The 25,626-nt window shown below is 43.2% G+C and overlaps 1 protein-coding gene across 4 annotated transcripts in view; it reads left to right on the top strand.

The window, feature by feature from the left end:
- Positions 1-25,050, top strand: part of ACP1 (acid phosphatase 1) — a 33,113-nt gene extending 8,063 nt beyond the window's left edge. For 2 of the 4 annotated variants that reach the window (XM_054021988.1, XM_054021989.1), the window contains exons 3-6: positions 29-142; positions 6,963-7,024; positions 24,437-24,542; positions 24,686-25,050. In XM_054021988.1, coding sequence (XP_053877963.1) covers positions 29-142; positions 6,963-7,024; positions 24,437-24,542; positions 24,686-24,763 — 360 coding nt within the window. In that variant the 3' untranslated portion in view covers positions 24,764-25,050. The remainder of the gene's footprint in view (positions 1-28; positions 143-6,962; positions 7,025-24,436; positions 24,543-24,685) is intronic. The other 2 variants (XM_054021987.1, XM_054021990.1) reach the window with 1 other exon arrangement.
- Positions 25,051-25,626: the final 576 nt, after the last annotated feature.

The raw sequence follows: 25,626 nt of genomic DNA on the forward strand, positions 1-25,626 counted from the left end.
TGTATTTGTCTTGTTGTTGTTGTTGCAGTGGATGACAGACAGTGGTGCCATTTCTGACTGGAATGTGGGGTGCTCCCCAGATGCAAGGGCTTTAAGCTGTCTAAGAAATCATGGCATTGAGACAGCCCATAAAGCACGGCAGGTATAAAAAAAGAGTACATTTTATTTCTTGACAGAACTAATAATTTTGTTCAGCCATAATTTCTCATACCAATCGCAACAGCTACTTGGTGAGTATATGGTATGGTATCAAATTGAATATTAAATATTAAGAGGATTGACTATTAAGTGAGATTTTTTTTCAAAAGCACTCAGCATTGGCTTCACTCTTCTAGTTGAAGTCAGTGGGAGGAGAGTTAGGCCAACAGTTGAGTGACTTTGAAAACCCTACCTTTAAATGTTCAATATGCTTTCTCTGAGGCATATTTCTTCTATTTTGAATAATTTTGCATTGTCTTATCTTGTGAGTCCATGGCACATCTCATGCATGTGAAGGAACTGATAGGTACTTTGGAAGGGCAGCATTTATATTGTACAGATCCAATAGATGACCTGGCTTGTACTCTGCCCTGGTACTGCTGCTCTTAGGGTCAAAATTCTTTGAGTTGAGAGAGCTCCTGTCTCACACTAAGGAGCTCAGACCCAAGAGTGAAAATAATATCAAAATATCTTCAAAGGAGAATTACAACTAAATAATTTTTGTAAACATAACCTTGGGGCAATCTCGCTAAGAGTCAGAGCAGCACCATTCACTAAATGGAAACACAGTCTGAAGTTTTGGAAATGCTCACCACAGTTTTTCTTTAGTGAGTATATTTCAGGCATTGCATTCTAAAGAGATGCATTGAAATAAACATAACTTCATGTATTTAAATAACCTAGACATTCAAATAAATGCACATAACTTATTTCCATTAACTATTCTCTGTGTATAGAGTATTCCTTTAGGACCTGACCTTTCCTTAGCTTGAGTTCATGCCACTAGTTCTTGCATTTGACACAAGATCAAGTATTCTTGTTAGCATCTTTCCTTTTTGTTCCCTTCAGAATTTTGGTAGACCTTATTGAGGTCGTCCTTTATTTTCTCTATTTTCAAAGAGTACACACTTAGTTCCTCTAACCTTTCTGACTACATTCCCTCAATCATGCTAATTGCCCTCCATTGATCTTTCCAGTCTCTTATTTTTATATAACAATGCAAACAGACTTGAACACAACACACTATTGCACATTTTTCCTCTATTAATACTAGAACAGTTCTGTCTTTTCCATTTACGGGTACCAGATTTCTATTCTATTTTATTTTTTTACTGCTTGCAAGCAGCATACTTACTTTTATTTTTACATTAGATAAGTGGTTCTCAAACTCACCTGTGAAGCTGTTTCAGCTACCATGGTGAAACATGTAGAGGTCTTCAGGGCTTCTTGTAAAGACTCTCCTTTGGTGTTTCTAGATCACTTATGACTAGTTGAACTAAAAAGAAACCAAATCTCTAACACACATGCATGCCTGCATTCTGTGTGACTGCTTCAAATCTTCCTTTGTCAATTTTTTTTTTTGGGGGGGGGATAAATCCAAACATGAAAAAACTTAGTGGAAATACCCGAACAAAATTGCAACATGATCTGGAGAGATTACAGCAAAGGGAACTTAAGGCAATGATGAGTTGGATGATAAAATATATTTCCTCTCCCTGTACGTATAACTAAACACAGGTGTACAGTTTTGCGGGGACAATGACAGGCCAGCAGTGTTTGTCCAAAACAAACAATCCTGTTGGTAGGTGTTGATCCAGCTGGAAAAGGATTAATGAGGAGCTTTTTGAAGGCACAAATGGCAGTTGAGTATCCAAAGACAATAGAAGTTAAACATCTAACTGTCCATTTATATCTTTTGAAAATCTCCCCAAAGTGGGTCCTTCTGGCTCTCTAATGAAGCAGATGGTTTAAGACCACACTTAGCAAAGCCCCTCTAGGAAGGGGGAAATCAAAGGTGTAGGCCAAGAAGTATTGAGGTAGAATATTTGGAAGTAGCCAAGCCTAGTGAAAAGGCTTGAGCTGAATTTTGTTTCTTTGCTAATAAAGCCAAATCCAAGGAAGGAGTTGAGCATGTGGATATCTTTTAGAGCAGGTTGGGAAAGTCATCTGCTGGTCGGAAAATAACCAAACACATTAAGGAGAATTTATTCTTTTCTTGGCTCCTTACTGCTGTCCAAATATTATTACTACTTCATGTAATTAAGCATTATAGTTCTTCAAGTTCCTGTGCATATGGCTCCCACTCATGGTGTGGTTGCACCACTTGCACAGTTCAGAAGCTACAAAAGCAGTGTCCAGTAGGGGTGTCACATGCATTCTCCATATCCTCGAGCCCTACTCCTAAAAAAATAAAGGTCAGTGTGACGCTGCTGAACTGTTTCGGTTGCTTCTAACCAGTAGTCCATCTTGCTTAATATCCTGTCTTCTGACAGTGGCCAGTACCAGATACTTCAGAGGGAATAGAATAGAATAGATCCACCCCTGTTGTCCAGTCCTAGCTTCTTGCAGTCAGAGATTTAGAGACACCCAGAACATGGAGTTGCTTCCCTGCCCATCTTGGCTAATAGCCACTGTTGGACCTATCCTCCATGAACTTACCTCATTCTCTTTTGAACCAAGTTATGCTTTTTGCCTTCTTAAGATCCCTCGGTAAGGAGTTCCACAAGCTAATTGGGCATTCTGTGAAGAAGTACTTCCTTATGTTTTTGTTTTAAACTTGCTGCCTATTAATCTCATTGTGACCCATGGGTCTTGTTATTTACCCCTTTGCATAAAACATTTCCTTATTCACTTTATTCACACCATTCATGATTTTATAGATTTCTATCATATCCGGTCTTCATTGTCTCTTTTATAAACTGAACAGTCCCAGGCTTCTTAATCTTTCCTCATCAGGAAACTGTTCTCTTCTCCTAATCATTTCTGTTGCCCTTCTCTGTACCTTTTCCAATTCTAATATATCTTTTCTGAGATGGGATGACCAGAACTGCAAGCAGTAATTAAGATATAGGCATACAATGGATTTATAAAGTGACATGATGGTATTTTCTGTCTTCTTTTCTTTCCCTTTCCTAATATTTCCTAACATTATTAGCTTTTATGACTGAGCAGATGTCTTCAGAGACCTGTCCAAGATGCTTCCAAGATCTTTCTTGATTTAGACCACATCAATTTGTATGTGTGGGATTATGTTTTCCAATATGCATTATATTGCACTTACCAACATTGAATTTCATCTACTATTTTGTTGCCCATCACCCAGTTTTGTGAGATCCTGTTGTAACTCTTTGCAGTCAGCTTGGGACTTAATTATCTTTAGTGACTTTGTATTGTCTGCAAACGTTGCCTAAGAGCCTTTGGTGAGGGACCTTATCAAAGACTTTCTGAAAATCCAAGTATGCTATATCCACTGGATCACCTTTGTCCATGTGCTTGTTGACCCCCTCAAAGAATTCTAATAGATTGGTGAGGCATGGTTTCCATTTACAAAAGCCATGTTGACTCTTCCCCAACATATCATGTTCAATCTCTGTGTCTGATAAGTCTGTTCTTTACTATAGTTTCAACCACCTTACCTGGTATTGAAGTTAGGCTTACAAGCCTATAATTGCCAGGTGGATCCTTTTTAAAAATTGGCATCACACAGACTAAATCAAGAATTGGCACTGGAGTTCACCCATCTTCGTGTTTAGACTTCTAGCATTTGTTTAGAAGCAGTTGTTGAATTTGTCAGTATTTAGTTGTCTGCATTCATGTGATGTAGCTGAATGGGACTCTTTCATTTGACAGGCTTCTCTTCAGTTTGTATCGTTTATCAACTTCTATCCTCTTCTCTTTGCTAGGATATAGATTATCCACTTTAATAAGTTATTACCTCGTGGATGTCTCTCTCTGAACCTTGTACTCATCCACAGCTGTTAGCTTTTCCCTTCCCTTAGATTAAAAACTCCTGTATTAATTTTTCATGCCAGCAATCTGGTTCTGTTTTAGTTTAGTTGGAGCCTATCCTTTCTGTATAGGCTCCTCTTTTTTCAAAAAGTTCCTGAGTTCCTAATAAACCTAAATACCTCCTCCAAACACTATCATCTCATTCATACAGCAAGACCCTGCAGTTCTACCTGTCTAATTGGTCCTAATTGTGGAATTGGAAGCATTTCAGAGAAGATTACCATGGAGGCCCTGGACTTTAATCTCATATATAGCAGCCTAAATTTGGCATCCAGGACCTCTCTCCTACCTCTCCCTATGTCATTGGTTCCTACGTATATCACAACCATTGGTATCTCCCCAACATTGCACATACATCTACCTAGAAGTCTGGAGAGGTCTGCAACTTTCACACCCAGCAGCCAGTTCACCATGTGGTTCTCCCGGTCATCAGAAACCCAACTATCTATCAGAAGTATCTATCTGAGTTACTACTCTTCAAGATCTCTTGTAACGAAGCAATCACCTTCCCCAGTTCTGCAAAAGAGGAGATCAAAACCTCTGGTATCAAAGGAGCAGCTGAAAGCAAAGCTGGGAAAATCTTCTCACTTGTAGGGGTGCAGTACCCGAGGGATCTGCCTCTACTTCAACCCCAAGCTTTAAGGAATTGCTGAAAAGTGAATCAGCACAGGCTTCCATGGTATTGCAGCAGCAATCGAAACATAATCTGGCAGGGTCAGATGCTCCACCAGAGGGACTCCAGCAGCCTGCTTCCTCAGTATAGGCTCAGACAGCATCAGAGAGTTGAGCCTTCACAGCACTGAGAGCATCTCCTCCTGAGAATGGGTGGAAGGCAGTTATGGAATCAGGGCTTTCTCCCCCTTACAAGTGAGGCACTGGGGACTTCTTCAGCACTCTTCTTCAGAGAAACTGTGAATGTCAAAATAACTCCTGAACTGCACTCTCCTTTACTGGACTGTTCTCCTTTTTAACTAAATGTACGTCTACACTACCAGCCGGATCGGCGGGTAGTGATGGATCTATCAGGGATCGATTTATCGCGTCTAGTGTAGACGCGATAAATCGATCCCTGATTGCTCTGCCGTCGACGCTGGAACTCCACCAGTGCCGAGAGGCAGAAGCGGAGTCTATGGGGGAGCCGCGGCAATCGACCCCGCGCCATGAGGATGCGAGGTAAGTCGATCTAAGATACGTCGACTTCAGCTACACTATTCTCGTAGCTGAAGTTGCGTATCTTAGGGACCCCTGCTGGTTCTGAGCGGGAGGGTTGGCGGGCTTGGCAGGCTCCCTACCCGGCTCCGACCAGCATGTCCCTGCAGCTCCTAGGAGGAGGTACAGCCAGGAGGGCTCCGCGCACTGCTTCTGCCACAAGTGCCAGCTCCACAGCTCCCATTGGCTGGGAACCGCCCCGCACCCCAACCCTCTGCCCAAGCCCTGACCCCCCCCCCCCCCCCCCACACACACACATGCAAACTGCTGCTGGCCCAGGGCTGCCCAGCCAGTCCCTGAGCCAGCTCCGACCGCTGCAGAGGTCACGGAAAGTCACGGAATCCCTGACAGACACGCAGCCTTATTCATGCAGCATATGTAAAAGGTTTGCACAAGTGTAACTAAATCAATGTATCAGAGGGGTAGCCGAGTTAGTCTGAATCTGTAAAAAGCAACAGAGGGTCCTGTGGCACCTTTAAGACTAACAGAAGTATTGGGAGCATAAGCTTTCGTGGGTAAGAACCTCACTTCTTCAGATGCAGGAAGTCTGGAGAGGTTTGCAACTTGCATCTGAAGAAGTGAGGTTCTTACCCACGAAAGCTTATGCTCCCAATACTTCTGTTAGTCTTAAAGGTGCCACAGGACCCTCTGTTGCTAAACCAATGTAATTTCACCAATACAAATTTTCTTACTGTGGGCAAGATTTTATAGACCCACTCTTTCACCAACATCTTACCAACAGTGTACACCCACACATGCCTCTGAACTTGGCTCACTCTGTTTAATTTTCATGCTTAGGGGACAGTAGAGGAATGTATAGAAAGAAAAGTAATTGATAATATGATGTGCATGGGTGTAGGTTAAGGTAGCCCCTCAGCCTGTTTAAATTTACACCTTTTACAAGCCAAAAAATCTGGAAAATGTTACCAGTTTATGCTCTTTAACACATTATGTGGGTTAAAAATAGTTTAAAATACTATCACATTACATATTCCTTCTGAATTTTGTCTCGTATCTGAGTCTGTATCTAAAAAACCCTGTCTTTATACACAAATATCTAGACAGTGACTAGAGAAACCAATTACATATTATCCAGGAAAAATAATTTGTTCCTCACCTGGTAACTATTTAAAGATAAAACTTGTCCCTTTTTTTAATTTAGAAGAGCAAAACATGATTGAAAAATCATAAGCAGAAATAGGAAGTAGTTTAGTTATGTTATGTTTTTCTATGTGTTAATCCAGTTTTTCAGTAGAAATGACAATCTGAGGAAGAGTTCTGTGTAAGTTCGAATGTTTGTCTTGCCAACAGAAGATGGTCCAATAAAAGACCTCACCCATCTTGTCTCTCTAATTTTCTAGGGGATGTATAAAAATTATTGCAGACTTGGTTTACTTTTTATATATTTGTGAGTGGAGTGAAAATTTGTATAATTCTGGATGAATAACTGACATAGTATGTTCACATAGGTATGAAAATATTAGTTGGTAGCTTTTGAAAAGAAACTATTGTAAAAGTGCAACTGCATATTTTAATCTTAATCATAATTTGTTCATTGTTTTGTTAAAACGGTTACCATTGAGCTGAAGCATAGCTCTTGGACTCAGAATATACTAACCAGTTTGCTGGTTCACAATTCCATTTTTATATGTACATATTTATAATTACTAAGAATTGTAAAATTGTAACTTCTTTTGCAATATTTTTTGTATTGTAAGCAAACACATTTTTGCTACAAAAGTTAAAGCAAATCTTTTTAATTCTAGGTTACTAAAGATGATTTCCTTACATTTGATTATATACTTTGCATGGATGAAAGCAACCTAAGGTAATGTATGGTAGAATGCTAAGAGATTCTGATTTGACTATCTGCTTTTGTAGATGATGATAAATCCAGAAGATGTGCTTGATTGCTTTAGTGCCTAATGTGCAACCTTTTGTCATTTGTTTTCTTATGAGTTATAATTAGACTTGGTAGAATTTGATTTATATATCATTTCGACAGATGAGATGTGTTTATTTTTAAGCATTTTTTTCAGTTTCTATCTATTTAAATTTTCACAGATGCAGAAAATTATTGGGGTGGGGGTCAGAAATTAAATAGCAGTAGACATTGAGATTCAAAAAGTTAAAACTTTATAACAATTAAAACACAAACTGTCAACCTATATCAAAATATACAGAGTAAATTATACTTAAATCAAATTCTAAGTTCTTCTTTAAGTAGTGTCTCTATGATGCTCCACATTTGGACCCCTACACCTTTGATCGAAGATTTTTGATAGTGGTGCTTTTTCAGCCTGTGCATGGACCGTACAGATCCTGGTGCCCTGAACTGAGACTAGATAGAGCTGTGCGGGCAAACTGCCTCAATTCCTTTTCAACTGCCTATGGCCTGAGATGGAGTCTAAGTTGTGCCTGTTTGCCTATTTTATTAGTGTTTAGCTGTGTAAATGGTTAGTAGAGTAGGTTTAGTACCTTATAGTTGGAAAGATGGAGCACTTGTTCCCTTTTTTCTTTTATTAAAAAAAGAAATGTGGAGGGAGGGAGAGGGAGGAATTAAGCATAGATTTTTAAATGATGGAACAAGTCTTAAGACTGACTTTGGATCTGGGTTCAGAGAACACCCCTCCCCATACAGGGGCCACCTTTATCTGTCAGCGCCATGTCGTTATCAAGATCACTGTCACCAAGAGCTTCCAACAACGGGAAGAGAACATCAAAACCTCCATCTCCAACACTTTCCTTGACTGAGGTATCAATAACTGTGCCCCTGGTATCGTGAGTTTCACACTCCAGGTATAAGGAAGGGGATAAGAGAGGCAAAACATCAGAATTCCTCTTCAGAGGATCCAGTCACTAGAGACCTCAGGCCCCAAGAGGAGTACTAGTGAGTCTCTGGGTACTTCAGGTACCATGAAGCATATTAAGACTTCAGTGAAGTCCCATATCTCAGTGTCAAAGAGCTCTTTACCACCAAGATCACTGTCACCAAAAGACTGGCTTCAATGCAATCCTTGGTACTAATGTCAGTTCCTCACATGACATCTGCAACATCATAGGCACCGGTACCAAGTTCAGTAGCACTTCCAGAACCACAGAAAGATCTTGCAGTCCCGACATCAGTACCTCTCACAGGTTCTGCAATATCATTGGCACAGTACCAAGTTCTGTTGTGCTTCTGGTATCACAGGAATTCCTAAACCCGAAAGAGCTTGCAGTACTGAATGAGCTGGAGTCTCCACTCCTTGCAACTTCCGGTCTCCTGAGTCTCAGGTTTATGGGAGATCTACCTCTTCTCCTTCTTCAACTATCCACAAGGAAGGGTTGTCACCTCCCATACAGAATGTGGAGAAGCATTCCAATTCAAAACTTTTGGTTCAAGGATCTCCAGTTGTTTCTAGCTGTTACTCTCCATTGCAAATGCAACAAAGGCAAGACACCAGAGCCCTGGCTTCCAGCAGATAGGGAGACCAATACTGGATCTCCCCCAGTTCCTTATGGTCTCATTGGCCCTAGTGGGATCCATGGGCAGTGTACCAGCAACAGTTTTGAGGGACTTCCACTCAGTCCACAAGAAACACAGAAGTCTGTGACCCGGTACCATTCCTCTCTCCTCTCCAGTCTGAGCTGAAAGGGACCTTTAAGGAGCAAGAGCAGACAGAGATTACTCTCCCTTACAAAAATCTCATCGTCATCATCACCTGATGAGGCAGCAGAGCCCATCACTACCATCGCTGGCTGATGACTTTCGGCAATTCCAGGATTTGATTAAATGGGTCGCTGACATCCTGCAAGTTCCCCTAGAGAAAGGTCCATAATTTTCATCACAGGCCCTTGAATGTATTGCACACCTCTACCTCAGCACAGGTGGCACTGCTAATTTAATGAAGCCCTCCTTGAGCCAGCCAAGTTCATCTAGCAAATTCCAGCAATTCCCTCCCTCCCAGCCCCCTCTACAAATGCAAGAGGGATGATTTAAAAAAAAAAACTTGGTCCTGGCCAGTGATTCTGAGGTTTTTATTCTCTCACCTGGGACCAAACTCTCAGATTGTGGATGCAGTCAATGAAAGGGACAGGCAGCATATCCAAAAAACCACCCATTATAATAAAGATCAGAAATGTCTGTACCTGTTTTGCCATAGGAGTATTCATCATCAACACTTCCATTCAGGATAGCTGTTCACCAGGCACTGATGTCAAAATATGATTACCTGAACCATGGGAAGTTTAAGGCTTTTATTGACCATTTACCACAGGAACACTGAGAACAAGTTCAGTGCCATAATGGAGGACCAGCTTTTTGCAAAGACTTTCACAGCATCTAGTAAGGTCTGCAATAATGCTGCAGTCAGGTCTGTTTCCATCGCAGTAGTGATGAGGTGAGCTTCCTGGCTTCAGTTGTCTGGGTTTCCATGGGAGATATGATCTGCCATGGGGAATTACCTTTTGATGGCCAGAAGCTTTTTGCAGATTCCACAGACAACTCACTTCACACCCTAAAAGACTCTTGGGCAATACTTCAGGGTATACACACCTGTATATAAGAGAAAATGTAGCAGGTCTCAATTGACAAAGAGATCCTGCCCTGCTGAGTTTTCCACCTTCCATAGCTGGTGGTTCCAGTGGTCTGAGGTCCAGATTTTCAAAGAAAAGGTCTGCAGCTACCTCGACTGCATCATCTCAGCCTTCAGCATCATCCAGATGTCTGTTTTGATTGAGATTCCAGACCATCCAATGACCAGGTTCACTAAGCTGCATGATAGGATCCCTCTTCCTCAATTTAGGCACCATCTCTCTCTATTAATAGCATGGGAGACTATTACATCAGACAAGTGGGTTTTGGAGGCCATTTCTTCAGATTATACTATCCAGTTTATCTCCATCACTTCCTTCCAACCCCTTTCCCCATCCCTCTTCAGGGACCCTTCTCATGATCATTTCCTTACACAGGAGATCTCATCACTAGTCCCACTTCAACACAGGGGGAAAGAGTTCTATTCATAATATTTTGATACTCAAGAAAAATAGGGGTTGGAGACCAATACTAGATTTCAGACAATTGAACAACCATGTCAAACATCTGAAATTCAGCATGATGTTCTAGCAGCTGTAATTCCCTCTCTGGAATTGGGCGGACAGGTTTGATTCTCAACCTCAAAGATGCTTACTTCCACTTAGCATTCATCCTTCCCTCAAAAGCTTTCTTCAATTCACTTTAAATCACAATCGTTACCAGTACCAGGTCCTACCCTTCAGCCTGTTGTCCACCCTAAGGGTATTCTCAAAAATCACAGCTGTCGTAGCTGCCTACCTCCGTCATCTAGGAATTAACTGTCTTTCCCTGTCTCAACAATTGGCGCCTCAACTGTCGATCATATCAGGAGGTTGGGTAGGCAGTTCAAACAATGACTTCACTATTCAGAAGTCTAGGCCTGCAGATGAATATCAAGAAATGGATCTTGACCCCCTGCTCAAAGAATTCTCTTTATAGGAGCACTTTTGGATTCATTAATGGGCGGAGCTTATCTTTCTTTCGACATGTTCCTTGATCTAAGGAACCTTATACCAAGAGTGAAGCTCTGGTGAGAACATGTCTGGGACACGCGGTGGCTTGCCGTTTTTATGACATAATGCCAGGTTACATCTTGGATGTCTCCCTGGGAGGCTCAGCATTGTTTATGTATCTAACGAAAACCTGCTTGTTCAGACTGTATCTGTACCCTGTCAGATCCTAGTGTCACTCACCTGGTGGATGAACCCTTACAAAGTTTGTGCAAGAATCCTGTTCAACCAAAATTCCTATACAGGCTTATTAACATCAGATGCTTCTCTCCTGCATATTTGAGTCCTCACACAGTCCAAGACAAATGATCATATCCGGAATAGTGCTAGCAGATCAACCTGTTGGAATTAAGGGCGATCAGTAATGCTTGCCTATTGTTCCATCAAAATATTGATAGACAATATAGCATGCATGTACTATATCAGTTGTCAAGGCAGAGCATCACTCTGCACTGAGCAATAAAACATTGGCAATGCACGCATTCCTATCAGCTTCTTACCTCCCGGAGATACCAAACACTGTGCAGATGACCTGAACAGACATTTCTCCCTAAATTACAAAGGGGAGTTGGACTCTTGAGTTCTCAGCAAAATATTCGTAGCTTGGGGATTTCCAGAGGTTGATCTTTTTGCCACAGCCACCAACACCAAGTGCAAGAAATTTTGCTCCGGTGTGGGGTTTGATCTCCAATCTCTAGGACAGTGGTTCCCCTGTGGGGGCTGCGAGCGGTTTCAGGGAGTCTGCCAAACAGGGATGGCTTAAACTTGCTAGGGCCCAGACAGAAAGCCGAAGTCCCAGTGCCTGGGGCCCCAAGCCTCATCACGTGGGGCTGAATCTGAAGCTTGAGCAACTTTGCTTCATGGGGCCCCCTGTGGTGTAGGGCCCCAGGTAGTTGCCCTGCTTGCTACCTCCTAATGCTGGTCCTCACTTTTATATGCAGAAAAACAGTTGTTGTGGCACAAATGGGCTGTGGAGTTTTTATAGCATGTTTGTGAGGGAGGTGTGGTTCAGAAAGAAAGATGTTCAGAACCCCTGTTCAAGGAGATGCCTTCCTCATTACATGGGCGAAAGTTCTTTTATGTATATCCTTCAACTCCATTGTTCTTAGAGGTCCATATCGAGATCAGATAGGACCAAGCAAAGTCATACTGATTGAACCAACTTAGCCATGACAAATTTGGTTTCCTTACCTCATCAAACTCACCTCTCACCCTTCAGGGTGGCTCCCAATCATATCTCAACTGTTGTCATAGGATGCGGGTCAGATACTTCACCCCCATCTGAACGTCCTGCAACTGCAAGCATGGTTCCTCAATGGCTCTCGGGACTAGAGACCACATGTTCATCGGAATTACAAAAGATACTATTAAATAGTGGAAAGGAATGTACTAGACATACTTACCTTCAGAAATGGCGAAGATATCTTTGGTGTCACTGATGCCATCTTTCTCTGACCCACTCATCTCTTTTTCTCAATACTGGACTTGAAGTCTCTCTCTCTCTCTCTCACACACTCACTCACTCACTCTTTCTCTGTCTCTTTCACTCTCCCTTCCCAACACATACTTGTGTTGTTGTTGTTGTTGTTGTTACTTCTTGGTACTTCCTGCAATGCACATATATTCTCTGTAACTTTATTCTTTCAAAGTGTGTTGTTGTTGTGTTTTGGCTGGTCTATGCATTTCATAAATTTTATTTCTTTTACACTTAAATTTAATTCTTTGAGTGGTGAGTTCTAAATTCCTAACCTGTCCTGGCTGGAGTAATTATCCCTATGGTAACTTTTAAAAATATATATATTATCTAGGTTTTTTGTTTCTACTGGAGGCACACATCTGCTCATACCTCAGAACAAAATGGATGGAAAAAATGAGAGGGAACATTGGCCATCACCCCTGCTCAAAAGATTGTGGAGGTGAAGGCTCTACTGGCAGATCCTTCTTTCGCTGTGTTTTTTTTCCAAGGAGAGAGTATTTTTAAGACCTCATCCAAAGTTCTTACTTAAGGTGTTTTCTGAGTTTCATATTGACTGAACTATTCTCCTGAGGGTTTTTTTCCTAAGCTGGATCAGACTGCACAGGAGTCTGCTTTTCTGAACATTAAGAGGAAGTTAGCCTTTTCCTTGGACAAGACTAGGCCATTCAGGAAGACCCTAGACTTCGCTTCTTCACAGAGAGATCTGAGGGAATGCCTGTCGCCACTCAGAGATTTTCTAGATGGATCTCTGGATGTATAATTGCCAGTTTAGAGGTTAGCTCAAATTACACCTCCCCATACTGTGTATTTTACTAGATCACAGTCAATTTCTGTATTCCTACTCAAAGATGTTCTGGCTGCTGAAATCTGCAGGACTGCAGCATGATCCTTGGTGCACACATTTTCCAAGCACTGTGCCATAATTCATGCTGCAAGATCAGATGTGACAGAAGGTAGTGATGGACTCATTCCAAATTCCTATCTGCTTAAAGAGTTGCATCTAGAGAGTCACTGAAAATGGAGCACCTACAGGGACATTATTTGAAGGAGAGGTTACTCATCTTGTAAAGTAACTGGAGTTCTTCAAGATGTGTGCCCCTGTGGGTGCTCCACTTACCCAACCTCCTTCCCCTCTGCTTCAGAGCTGCCTCTGAGGACTTCACGGTAGAGAAGGAACTGATGGTGGTTCACCTATACAGCTCTGTGTTTAATGTAAGTGTAGGGTACGTGCATGGGCTGAACAGACACTCCTGACTGGAGTTTTTTTAGCAGAGGCGTATAGGTGCACGTGCACCTAAAGTGGAGCATCCCAGGGATGCATATCTTGAAGAACTCCAGTTACTGCACAAGATGAGTAACCTTTCCTCCTCAAGCAGCATTTTTCTTACTTTGCCTGTCAGTAATCAAAATTAACAATCAGTGTAAATATTTTTTGTCAGTTTGTGTGTATGGGGAAATTGGCGTTTACAGACATTTATCAATAAAATTTGAATCCTTCCAAGACTTGTCATAATCGGTGGGGAAAGGGAATTTACTTAGAATGTGTATAACCTGCAAGCTGGAATTGATAGTACTATTTACATCATATATTATAGAATATGGAAAAAATAATGTAGTGTGACTGAAATTATAATGGTATCAACTGGAACTCTATAGTTCAGATTTTAAGCCCTGAAACTTTTGATTGGCATATCCAAGCTGTCTACAAATTGGTATGTTTTAAAATCAGTTATAAGATTTGTCTGAGAATTTGGAAAGAATTAAAGATTTTTTTGTTATTTAATCAGAAATTACTTTTTTCTTAGTGTGCCAGGATTGTTCAACCCACATATTGTCAGCAGTAATAGGTATTCTGAACTCCAAACTTCAGACATGCAGTTTTGTACACACTGAAGCATAGCATAGCTCTTTGAGTACTTGCACATGTCCATTCCTACTTAAGTGTGTGTGTGAGCGTGTGCCCCAAGAATAGCTATCGGAGATTTTTCCCCTAGTGCTATCCGCCAGCTCAGCTCTGGCACCCCTTTGTGCCGCTCGCTCATAGCACCGTATAAGGGGCCTTTCCGAGCCTCCGCTCCTCAGTTCCTTCTTACCACCTGTGATGGTTGTTGGAGATTACCTCCCTTGCCTTGGCAAAGTGTGTTAGTGGTTCTCATAGTTAAAAATTCTGTAGTTTTTATTAGTTAGTGTAGTGTATTAGTTGTAAATAGTATAGAATAGTAGCTAGGACTCCTCTCAGTGTCTGGAGAGGGAGTCCATCTCTTCCCCGTACCGGGGCATGCCTCAGTTGCCAGTGTTTAAGCACTGCTCTTTCTGTGCAAAGCCTATGCCAACCAGCGACCCGCACTTAAGACAACTTAAGTGTCTGGGTGAGGGACACAGGAAAGATCACTGCCAGATCTGCTGCAATTTCAAGCTGCGGACCCAAAAGTATTGGACAGCAAGACTAAGTGTCCTCCTCATGGAGGCAGCACTGAGGCCCACCTCGGAGCCGAGATCTGACTCGGCACTGAGTACGTTTGCATCTGTGCAGAGCGCACTTCCCACCCCTAAGAACTCGTGGCACCGCTCTTCCTTGCCAGTGCCCAAGAAGAGGCACAGAGGACAGTGGGAGAAGACCAGTTCCCTGGCAGCAAAGACTGACAAAGCTGGGGCAAGCCGCTCTCCCTTGCCGACACCACAGCAGCCTCTGGCGTTACCATCAGTGCTGGCGCCACAAATGCCCAGGGGTGAGGTGCTACCCCCATCCCGGCATCAGGTGGATGACTTTGCAGTACTATTGACCCTGGAGACTTATGCTGCCGCTAAAGGCTCGATGGCTCTGCCAGTACTCAGCCCCCCTAAGGTGTCTAAAGTGGCACCATCTGTGCCGCCTAGCGACACTGAACCTTCCACTTTCAGGCCAATCTCAATACCAGCCTCTAGGGGAAAGCCTCCGTTTATTACCTCACCAGAGATGTCCCCACGGCACCAGGCCCCACCACTGGGAGGATTGGCACTGCCGTGGTCACCTCAATCATCTAGCTCAGGGGTCGGTAACCTTTCAGAAGTGGTGTGCCAAGTCTTAATTTATTCACTCTAATTTAAGGTTTTGCATGCCAGTAATACATTTTAATGTTTTTAGAAGGTCTCTTTCTATAAGTCTATAATATATAACTAAACTGTTGTTGAATGTAAAGTAAATAAGGTTTTAAAAATGTTTAAGAAGCTTCATTTAAAATTAAATTAAAATGCAGAGTCCCCCGGACTGGTGGCCAGGACCCAGGCAGTGAGAGTGCCACTGAAAATCAGGTCGCGTGCGGCCTTCGGCATGCATGCTATAGGTTGCCTACCCCGATCTAGCTCTTCCTTGTCTTAAGGGTCGGATTCGAGGTCTGACATCTAGAGTCACTATCGCTGCTCCCTGCACCCATCTCTGACTTCGGGAGCCCCGGCAGCCGATGCCTCAAAGCCCATGGGGACCAACGCCAATCCAATGGTCCTCTTGGAACCTGTGGGGATTTCCCCAGGACCAAGGCACCAGCTTGAGGTACCAGCTATTCAGTGTGGTCGGAGACTAGGGCAGTGCCGGAGGCCCGCTGGGAGACTCCTGAGCCGATCTCTGGGGTTGACGCTGGAGCCGGCCCAAGTACCAGTTCTGGCACCGAGGCGAGCATCGGTACTGGCCAGGAGGACATTCCCCTGGATGCTGGGACAGCGCATGCCTCCTCGTCCTCACCAAAGGATGAATTAATGCTTAAGGGGTCTTTTCTCTCCCTGGGATGACCTGAGAGCCCACCAAGGCCTACTTAACCGGGTGACTTCTAATTTGAGTCTTTAGGTGGAGGTCGTTAGGGAGCGGTCTGATGGCTTCCTGGACATTTTGATGGCTGAAGCCCTGGAAAGTATCGCTCTCCCTTTGCACAGCTCCATTATGGGGCCAATATAGACCCTCTGGTAAAACCCAGCATCCATCCCTCCCATGACCAAGGGAACTGAGAGAAAGTACTTTGTGCTGGTCAAGGGATATGAGTTTTTATTTTCTCACCCCCCTGCCTGGGGGTCTCGTCATTGGGGCTGCTAATGAGAATGACTGTCAAGGTAACACAGGGTCGACTCCGAAGCCAAAGGAGCCTAAAAGGATGGACCTTCGCATAGCGAACCAGCTATGACTACAACATGTGGAAGGGATGACTAAGTTTAAGGATAAACTTCCTTAGGAGAACAACCAGGAGTTCTCAAGCCTAGTAGAGGAAGGCAAAATTGTTGCCAGATCCTCTTTACAGGCAACCCTTGACGCCGCAGACTCAGCGACCAGATCTATGGCCATGGCAGTAACTATGTGCAGGAGCTTGTGGCTGCAAGCATCAGGGTTCCCACAAGAGGTCCAGCAAGCAGCAGCCCCTACTGTTTGAGGGACACTTGCTTTTTGCTGAAAAAACTGACACTAGGCTCCAGTGTTCAGAGTCACTTTAGTGTCCTTAAGTCCCTGGGTCTGCAGTCCCAGTCTCAGCCCAGGAGACTATATAGGCCACAGCTGTTGGGCCGCTTATATCTTCATCAGAGGAGACGAAGGAATGGAGGCTCTGGGAGCAGGCCAAATCCACCTTCCTCCTTCTCCACGGGGCACTCTCAACTGCCCCCTTGTCATTTGGGTGTCTCAAAGCACTCGTTTTGATGGATTTGTGGAGGACAGCATACCAATTCCGCTCTCACAGGATCCAGTTACCCCTATATTTTCCAACCGACTTTCCCACTTCCTCAAGGCCTGGAAATGGGTCACTTCCAACTGCTGGGTCTTAAACACAGTAGAGGTCGGCTGTACCCTCCAGTTCATCTCCAGCCTTCCCTGTCCCTCTTCAGGGAATCTTCTCACGAGCTTCTGCTGCAGCAGGAAGTTCTGTCCCCCTTCAGGATGGGAGCCATGGAAAAGGGTTCTACTCCCATTATTTTCTGATACCCAAGACCAAGGGAGATCTCAGGCCCATCCTAGACCTGTGCCGTCTCAACCAAGTTTCTCAAGAAGTTGATGTTCTGCATGGTCTCTTTGGGGTCAATCATCCCGTCTCTGAATCCAGGGAATTAGTATGCCGCCCTCAATTTAAAGAATGCATACTTCCATATATCAATTTCTCATGGCCACAGAAAATATTTGAGATTCATGGTGAACCAGGGGTGCTACCAAATTGCAGCCCTGACGCTTGGCCTTTCAGCAGCCCTGAGAATCTTAACCAGATATATGTTGGTGGTAGTAGCCTTTCTAAGAAGAAGAGGAGTCCACATATTCCCGTACCTCGACGACTGGCTAATCAAGGGCAGGTCTCAGGAGCAAGTGAAGTCGGACATGGCCCTCATCCAAACAACCTTCTGGTCGTTGGACCTTCTTATCAACATAGAGAAGTCGACACTAGTCCCCACCAGGAGAACAGAGTTCATCGGGGCAGTCCTCGAGTCCCAGCTGGCAAAGGCCCTCCTCCCAGAGGATCGCTTTTAGGCACTTTCGGAGCTAGTTTGTTATGCGCAGGCTCATCCTGTCACAATGGGTAGGACATGCTTGAGCCTTCTCGGTCACATGGTGTCATGCAGGTATGTGGTTCATCACGTGAGGCTAAGACTCAGACCCCTCCAGGCCTGGCTAACCACAACGTATGCTCCCTCCAGGCACCCCCTGGACAGGGTGGTTATGGTGCTTCCACACATCCTCCCTATCATGGTGGCAAGACCATTGGGTAGTCTGCAAAGGGATTCCCTTCACAAAACCTCAATCATCTGTGCACCTGGCTTCTGACGCTTCAGCACTGGGTTGGAGAGCCCACCTCAAGGGCTCAGGACTCAAGGGTGCTGGTCCACTGAGGAGCTGGTGCTCCACATCAGTGTCAGAGAGCTCAGGATAGTCCATCTCACGTGTCAAGCTCTCCTGCCTCATATTGCAAACACAAGAGTCTCAGTCCTCTCGGACAATATGTCAGCCAGGTACTACTACAACAGACAGGGTGGAGCCTGTTCTTCCTTTCTGTGTCGGTAAGCAGTTCGCCTATGGGAGTTGTGCATCGCATGTCCAATCACAATTGAGGCTTCATTTCTGCCAGGTGTGCAGAATAAGCTTGTGGACCGCCTCAGCAGGTCCTTTTCCACTCACCACAAGTGGTCCCTGCGTCCAGATGTCACACTGAGCATCTTCCATATGTGGGACTCCTCTGTATCTCCTGTTTGCCTCACGGTCCAACAGAAAAAGACAGCAGTTCTGCTCTCTGAGGGGCCACAGTCCAGGCTTGATAACACTGTTCTACAGCCAAAATGCTTCTGAAATAAATGTAGTCAAACTTTACTAATTCTGGGTCACTGAGAACAAAAATGATGCTTAAAATTGTTGATTGGCTCTAGTTTTCAATATATGCTATTGGGTCTGTATATATGACCCTTGACTTGGGAATGGCGGAGGATAAGTGAGTTATAAAGGGAAGGGATCTCAATTTAAACCAGAAATTACTAAAATACATCTTTGACTGGATCTAAGAATAAATCTATGACTGGGTTTGGACAGTACTTGCTTTTTAGGCAAAACAATGAATGATGCAATCTGAAGCTGGTATTGCGTCATATATGATATGAATTGCATCATGTTATTCCTAGAAGTCATGGATGATGCAATCATAACGAAGCTTACATCACTCTGCTGAACAAATTGCCCTAGATCAGCTCTAGAAATCATAGTGTGTCGTGCTCTCTTATTTGTCAGTGTTTGATTTTTGCAAAGGGACACATTTCTGTTTAGCCAAAGTGAGCAGAGATGCCTCGTACTTGTGTGAACAGTGCAGATAACTTCTGCTATGTTTGTGGTGAAGTGACTTTTGCATCACAAAAGCGCAGTATAACCACTATGGTTAAGAAAGCCTATCACCTTTATTTTAGCTGCATGCTGCAACACTTGTGCAACAAATCTTTGCCAGTGGTTGAATAGGAAAAAGGAAATCCATGCCTTTTGCAGTACCAATGATTTGGAGAGAGCCAACAGATCATCCCAGCAATTGTTACTTCTGCATGGTGCCTCCAGTTGGGAAAGGTGTGTCAAAGAAGAAAAAGTGGACTGTGCATTATCCAAACATTCCATCAGCTAGTACCCCACGGAGAAGGACTGCCGGTTCCTGATGCACCAGAATCATTCTCACTTGAGTCAGATGAGGAAGAGGATGAAACTTCTGGTCCTGAACCATCAATGTCACAGGACCCACATTTTCTCCCATCCTCCTCTTCTGAACCACACCTCATAACACAAGGTGAACTGAATGACCTTGTCAGGGATTTGGAACTACCCAAGAGTAAGGCAGAGTTGTTGGGCTCCAGACTACAGCAGTGGAATCTCCTGGCAGATGATGTTAGGGTTTCCATGTTCCGTGACCGTCAAAAGGATCTTGTCCCATTCTTCTTCATGGAAGGTGATCTTGTAGCCTGCAACAACATCGATGGTGTGATGGCAGCCCTCAACATCGTTCACGATCCAGATGAGTGGAGACTGTTCATTGATTCATCGAAGACGAGTCTTAAAGCTGTTTTACTGCATAATGGCAATGTTTTGCCATCAATTCCAGTTGGTCATGCAGTCCATATGAAGGAAACCTATGACAACATGAAACAACTTTTGAGGTGCATAAACTATGACCAACATCAGTGGCAGCTTTGTGGCGATTTGAAGGTTGTTGCTCTCTTGCTTGGTCTGCAGACTGGATACACAAAGTACTGCTGTTTTCTCTGCGAATGGGATAGTCGTGCAAGAGATTCCCACTACATCAAGAAAGATTGGCCACTCCGACAGTCATTGGAGCCTGGGAGGAAAAGTGTTCCGCATCCACCACTTGCTGAATCAAGGAAGATTTTGTTACCACCCTTACACATCAAGCTGGGTCTGATGAAGAACTTTGCCAAGGCCATTGACAAAACACAAGTACCTCCGTGGAAAATTTCCAAGGTTAAGTGAAGCTAAGATAAAGGAAGGTGTCTTTGTTGGTCCTCAGATTCCTGAACTTCTTTGAGATGATGCATTTGATCATGCACTGCGTGGCAAGGAAAAGACGGCATGGAAAGCCTTCCAGTTAGTGGCAATAAATTTTCTCGGAAACAACAAGGCAGACAACTACAGGTGGTTGGTGGAAAACCTCCTCAAGGCATACAAAAGCCTTGGTTGCAATATGTCACTCAAGATTTTTTTCCACCGAACTGCTGAGCAGTGAGCGACGAGCACGGCGAGCGATTTCACCAGGACATTGCAACAATGGAGAAACGCTATCAGGGCAAATGGAGCCCATCAATGCTTGCAGACTATTGTTGGACAGTGACAAGAGATGCTCCATTTAATGAATACAAGAGACAAGCCAAGAAGCGCCGAGTAGACACTGAATAGGACCAAAATATGTACATAATAGTTTTTTGCCTTTTGTTTCATAATAAATTTCATTTATATAACCCTTTTGCTGATTTTTAAAGTGTTACCTAAACAGGACAGGTGAAATATTATCATGTAAAGCAACCATAAACACATGAAAAGACCTAGGTTTACAATTTATGATTAAAACTCGACTATACAATATACATAGACATAAAATGTAAAAATTTAAATATCTTAGAAACAGTAGCTAATCAGTTGTTTTAATTGTCATATTTGAATTCAGCACATCAAAATACATAATAAATAGTACATTTTATCTCTGAAGCAGACGACTTCTCAAAAATTGTAGACCAGTGTAACAGACCCATTTTTCCTGAACTGCTCGCATCATCTGCTCTACACCTTTCCGCTCATTCCACTGGTTCACAAGGGTGCCAACAAAGATCAAGCAGGACCAGGCTCGGGTCATCCTGATAGCTCCAGGCCCAGACAGCATTGGTACATCTCACTCATTTGCCTTTCTCACAAGACCCCGATCAAGCTTCCTCTGTCCCACGGTGAATTGCTCCATCCGAACCTCAGCTCTCTCCATCTGACGGCCTGATATCTTCATGGCTGAATCCCGATGAGCAGGCTTGTTCAGAGCAGGTCTGGAAAATTTTCCTGGGCAGCAGGAAGGCTTCCACGAGGACAGCTTACTATGCAGAGTGGAAACATTTTCTCTCTGGTTGTCTGGTTCTGCTTATGCAGACTTCAATCCAACTCATCCTGGACTACCCTCCTGTGTTTGAAGGAATAGGGCCTAGCCCTTTCCTCCATAAAGGTCCATCTGGCGGCCATTTCAGCATTCCACCCGAAGGTCGACAATAGGTCAGTGTTCTCACATGAAATGGTAGTTTGCTTCCTCAAAGGTCTGGAGAGGGCATTACCTCAAGTGAGAGAAGCGGGATTTGAACCTTGTTCTCTCAAAACTGACAGGACCGCCATTTGAACCGATGGCAATGTGCTCATTCCTACATCTCTCATGGAAGATGGACCTTTCCAGTGGCGATTACTTAGGCCAGAAGGGTTTCAGAGCTCCAGGTCCTTAGGGTGGAACCACCCTATACAGTTTTCTCTAAGGACAAGGTACAGCTTCGGCCATTCCCTAAATCCTTCCGAAGCTTGTGTCCCAATTCTGCTGCAACCAGCCAATCTTTCTCCCAGTCTTTTACTCTAAACCTCATGCAACTAGGGAGGAGGAGTGCCTGTATTCCTTGGATGTCAGGCAGGCTCTGGCTTTTTATATTGAAAGGCTCAAACCATTCCATAGGTTACCACAGTTCTTCGTAGCAATAGCGGACAGAATGAAAGGGCTTCCCATCTCTGCCCAGAATCTCTCATCTTGGATCACTTCTTGCATACGAGCATGCTATGACCTCGCGGGCATCCCCCTCAGCCAAAACTGACCGCCCACTCTACAAGGGCCCAAATCTCTTTGATGTTCCAATCCGGGATATATGTAGAGCAGCGACCTGGTCATCAATTCAGACGTTCTCGACGCGCTATACTATCACGCAGCAGGCCAGAGACGATGCCCTCTTTGGCCGAGCGATTCTACAGTCGTCCTCCTATATTACTGCTTGCATAAGAACATAAGAATTTTCCATACTGGGTCATACCAAAGGTCCATCTAGCCCAGTATCCTGTCTTCCAACAGTGGCCAATGCCAGGTGCCCCAGAGGGAATGAACAGAACAGGTAATCATCAAGTGATCCATCCCTTTTGCCCATTCCCAGCTTCTTGCAAGCAGAGGCTAGGGACCCATCCCTGCCCATCCTGGTTAATAGTGAGTCACCTAAGTTGAAATGGACATGTGCAAGCACTTGAAGAAAAAACGGTTACCTACCTCTCGTAACTGTTCTTTGAGATGTGTTGCACATGTCCATTCTGAAACCCACCCACTGGCCCCACTCTCGGAGTGGTTGGTAAGCAGAGGCTTAATGGGGCTCCTTATACCAGCGCTATGAGCACACGGCAGCAGGGGGCGCCAGAGCCAAGCCAGTGACTACCACTAGGGGAAAAATCTCTGATAGCTGTGCTCGGGGCACTCGCGCACACACTTAAGGACATGTGCAACACATCTCGAAGAACAACAGTTACGAGAGGTAGGAACCGTTTTGTGTTTTTTTCCATACAAGGGTCATTTCCAGGAAAATAAATTAGGAATCTTCTTCATTACAGTTACAGAGGGTAGAAAGGGCTCTGGCTTGAAAAAGCCAGTTTATTATCCTAGGAAAAATAATGCTAGTTTGCTACTATTCGCTGTGATTCTGGTAACATGTCTCCCTGGGACCATGTTGAGCTTAACAATTGTGCATGGCAATAGCTGACTAATTTTCTAATTTGGATAGCAGTAGCAAAATTTCTCCTTAATTGAGGGATGCATTTGTCCAGGGCCAACTGGTTAAATGGGTATGAAAGTCTAAGGAATGGCCCTTTGAAAGTTGTCTGGATTTAAAGACTAAAAAATAAAGATGAAATTATACAAAGTTTTTTTTCAGATGGTTGTGAATGTCCACCTCTTTTACAACCCAATCATGCAACAGCTCTGTGTATGGCCCTTGAATTGACTGACATGTTAGTCAGTGACTAAAGGATATACTTAGGTGATTTACTTCCAGTTTCATTTAAACTCTTAATTTTATATTGCTGCCCTTTACACTTACCAAGATGTCAGTGAAAAGAGCTGTACTGAAGCAAGTGAAATAATATTGGAAGAGTAGAACTGGCGTGATTTCAAAAGAGCTTAACATTACTTGGGAGAACTGAAATTCATTCTGGCTCCTGCCAGGGAAGCAGCACAACAACAGTGGGAAGAGGACGCTGCACCCAGCTGCCTCTGCCATCTACGCTACCATTCTGGACCTCAGATTTCAGCCCCAGTAGTGTCCAGCTTTCCCTAGGAACAGCTTTGTGGTGCTTGAAGTTGTTCTACCACAGTGCCTGGAAGGGCAGACTCATTCTAGCTGCTGGCATAGTACCAGCAGTGGGAGGAAAGAGGACACCTTTGCAGGTTTGGGAGCCTTTCATTCCACACATGCCTCAGAATCAGAGCACTCTCCTTGCTTCTGTAGAGGTGTGTTGAGAGTTCTAAAGTGAGACCGGCTAGCCATCGTGGCTGACATTGGGTCAGGTTTTATATAAGAGCTTCCGTTTTACAGCATAGTGCTCTCAACATACCTCATCAACAGTAGCAAGCAGAATGATCACAAGTCCTCATCCACAAGTTTACAAACGCTGATGGGAGGAAAGACTTTGTTTAGCACTTCAGCAATCAATGTAATATAAATACAACAGAAGAATTTTTTAAATGAATTGAAAGCAGAGCTAAGAGAATTTACAAAAACAGAATAATTGAAGTAGCATTTCATGGACACCTGGGAAAAGCTTACTCATATTTTTAAGAAATATATTGACTGTGTTCCAAAGAGACTTTTGTATAATGAAAGCTAAAGGGAGACACTGAAAATAATGCATAAAATGACTGGAGAAAAAAATGGAAAGCTTTTTTTAGTGACTAAACCCAAATTAAGGTCATTGTTGAGCACCCAATTGCTTGATATATTTGTTTTCCATTTAGTCTTCATTCTATATAGATGTCCTTGACATTTACTAAAAGTAAGCAACAACATAGAGTACACAGCACTGTGAAAGTATAGCAGCTCTCTTTCATCTTCAGTCATACCCTGTAAACTTCCTAGTAATTATTGAATTTATAATGCTGATTCAAATGGAGCAGACACCACCATTGCCATGAAAACAGTGGTTCAAAATTGCTTCTTTTTACTTTACAGAGATCTGAAAAGAAAAAGTAATCAAGTTAAAAATTGTACAGCTAAAATTGAACTCCTTGGGAGCTATGATCCACAGAAACAGCTTATTATTGAAGATCCATACTATGTAAGTATCACAGATTGACTTGAGAGTTTTTAAACATTAGTATCTATGTACGATTGTAAAACACCATTTTAAAAGTAGCTGTTGAAGACTTAAATCTGGGTGGCTAGATATTTTTACCCTTTCTTTTTCTTATCTTTTTCCAGGGAAATGAAAAAGACTTTGAGACTGTTTACGAGCAGTGTGTTAGATGCTGTAAGGCATTTTTGGAGAAGTCTCATTAGTGCCACACCATTTTATTTCTAAAAGGAAATAATATTTAGCTTCTTCTTTGAAGTGTTATATAAATTTCACTTGATTGATGTATTTAAAATGTAATATTGTATCTCTGCAGTAAATCCTAACTGCAGCGTCTTAATTTTAGTTTTGTATTGTAGCTACTGTATGGCCTAACTCAGAAGAATTTGGAAAAGTTTTAAAAATTGTATTTGAGGATCAGCCAATTTGTTGGACATCAGTGTAACAAAATATTTAATTCAGAGACCAGCAGAATAAATGTCTATGAACTCTCTTTCAGTGTCTAAGTACTATAAAATTAATGTTTTGCTTTTTTTTGTGTGTAATATAAACTTACATTCTTGTACATATATCCCATTTAAGTATTCTTAAAAAGGGATTTGAGAAGCAGTAGCTTTAATGTTTTGACACAGATGTGCATATATTGAGCATTAACTGATGAATGCTGTATTTCTCAACAAAAATAGCTGCATCCTTCAGGACTGTTTATTTCAGGCAAAGCTATGATGCTGACTTTGCTGCAGACAAGTCTGTGGATACTTAACCCATCATCATCATCAGACTCTGCAGACATCCTGTCCAGCACAAGTCCGTAGAGTTGGGAGTGTATAAAAGCTGGGTAGCATTTGCGAACTTCTGCAGTCCTAAAGCTGGAGTTAACTCCCCAATACATGAACTAATGGGAACGTTGACCATTTCCTTGTACTTTCCTGACATCTGAGCCTCTCTTTTCCTTAGATAAATAGTTGCCTGCTGTCAAGTAAGAATTGAGGGGATTTTTTTTCTCTGCAACTTTTCAAATATCTCCCCTCGGTTTCTTAATCAAAAACCAGATCACCAATCCATGTTC

Source organism: Malaclemys terrapin, chromosome 3 (assembly GCF_027887155.1).
Source record: "Malaclemys terrapin pileata isolate rMalTer1 chromosome 3, rMalTer1.hap1, whole genome shotgun sequence".
NCBI lineage: Eukaryota > Metazoa > Chordata > Testudines > Emydidae > Malaclemys > Malaclemys terrapin.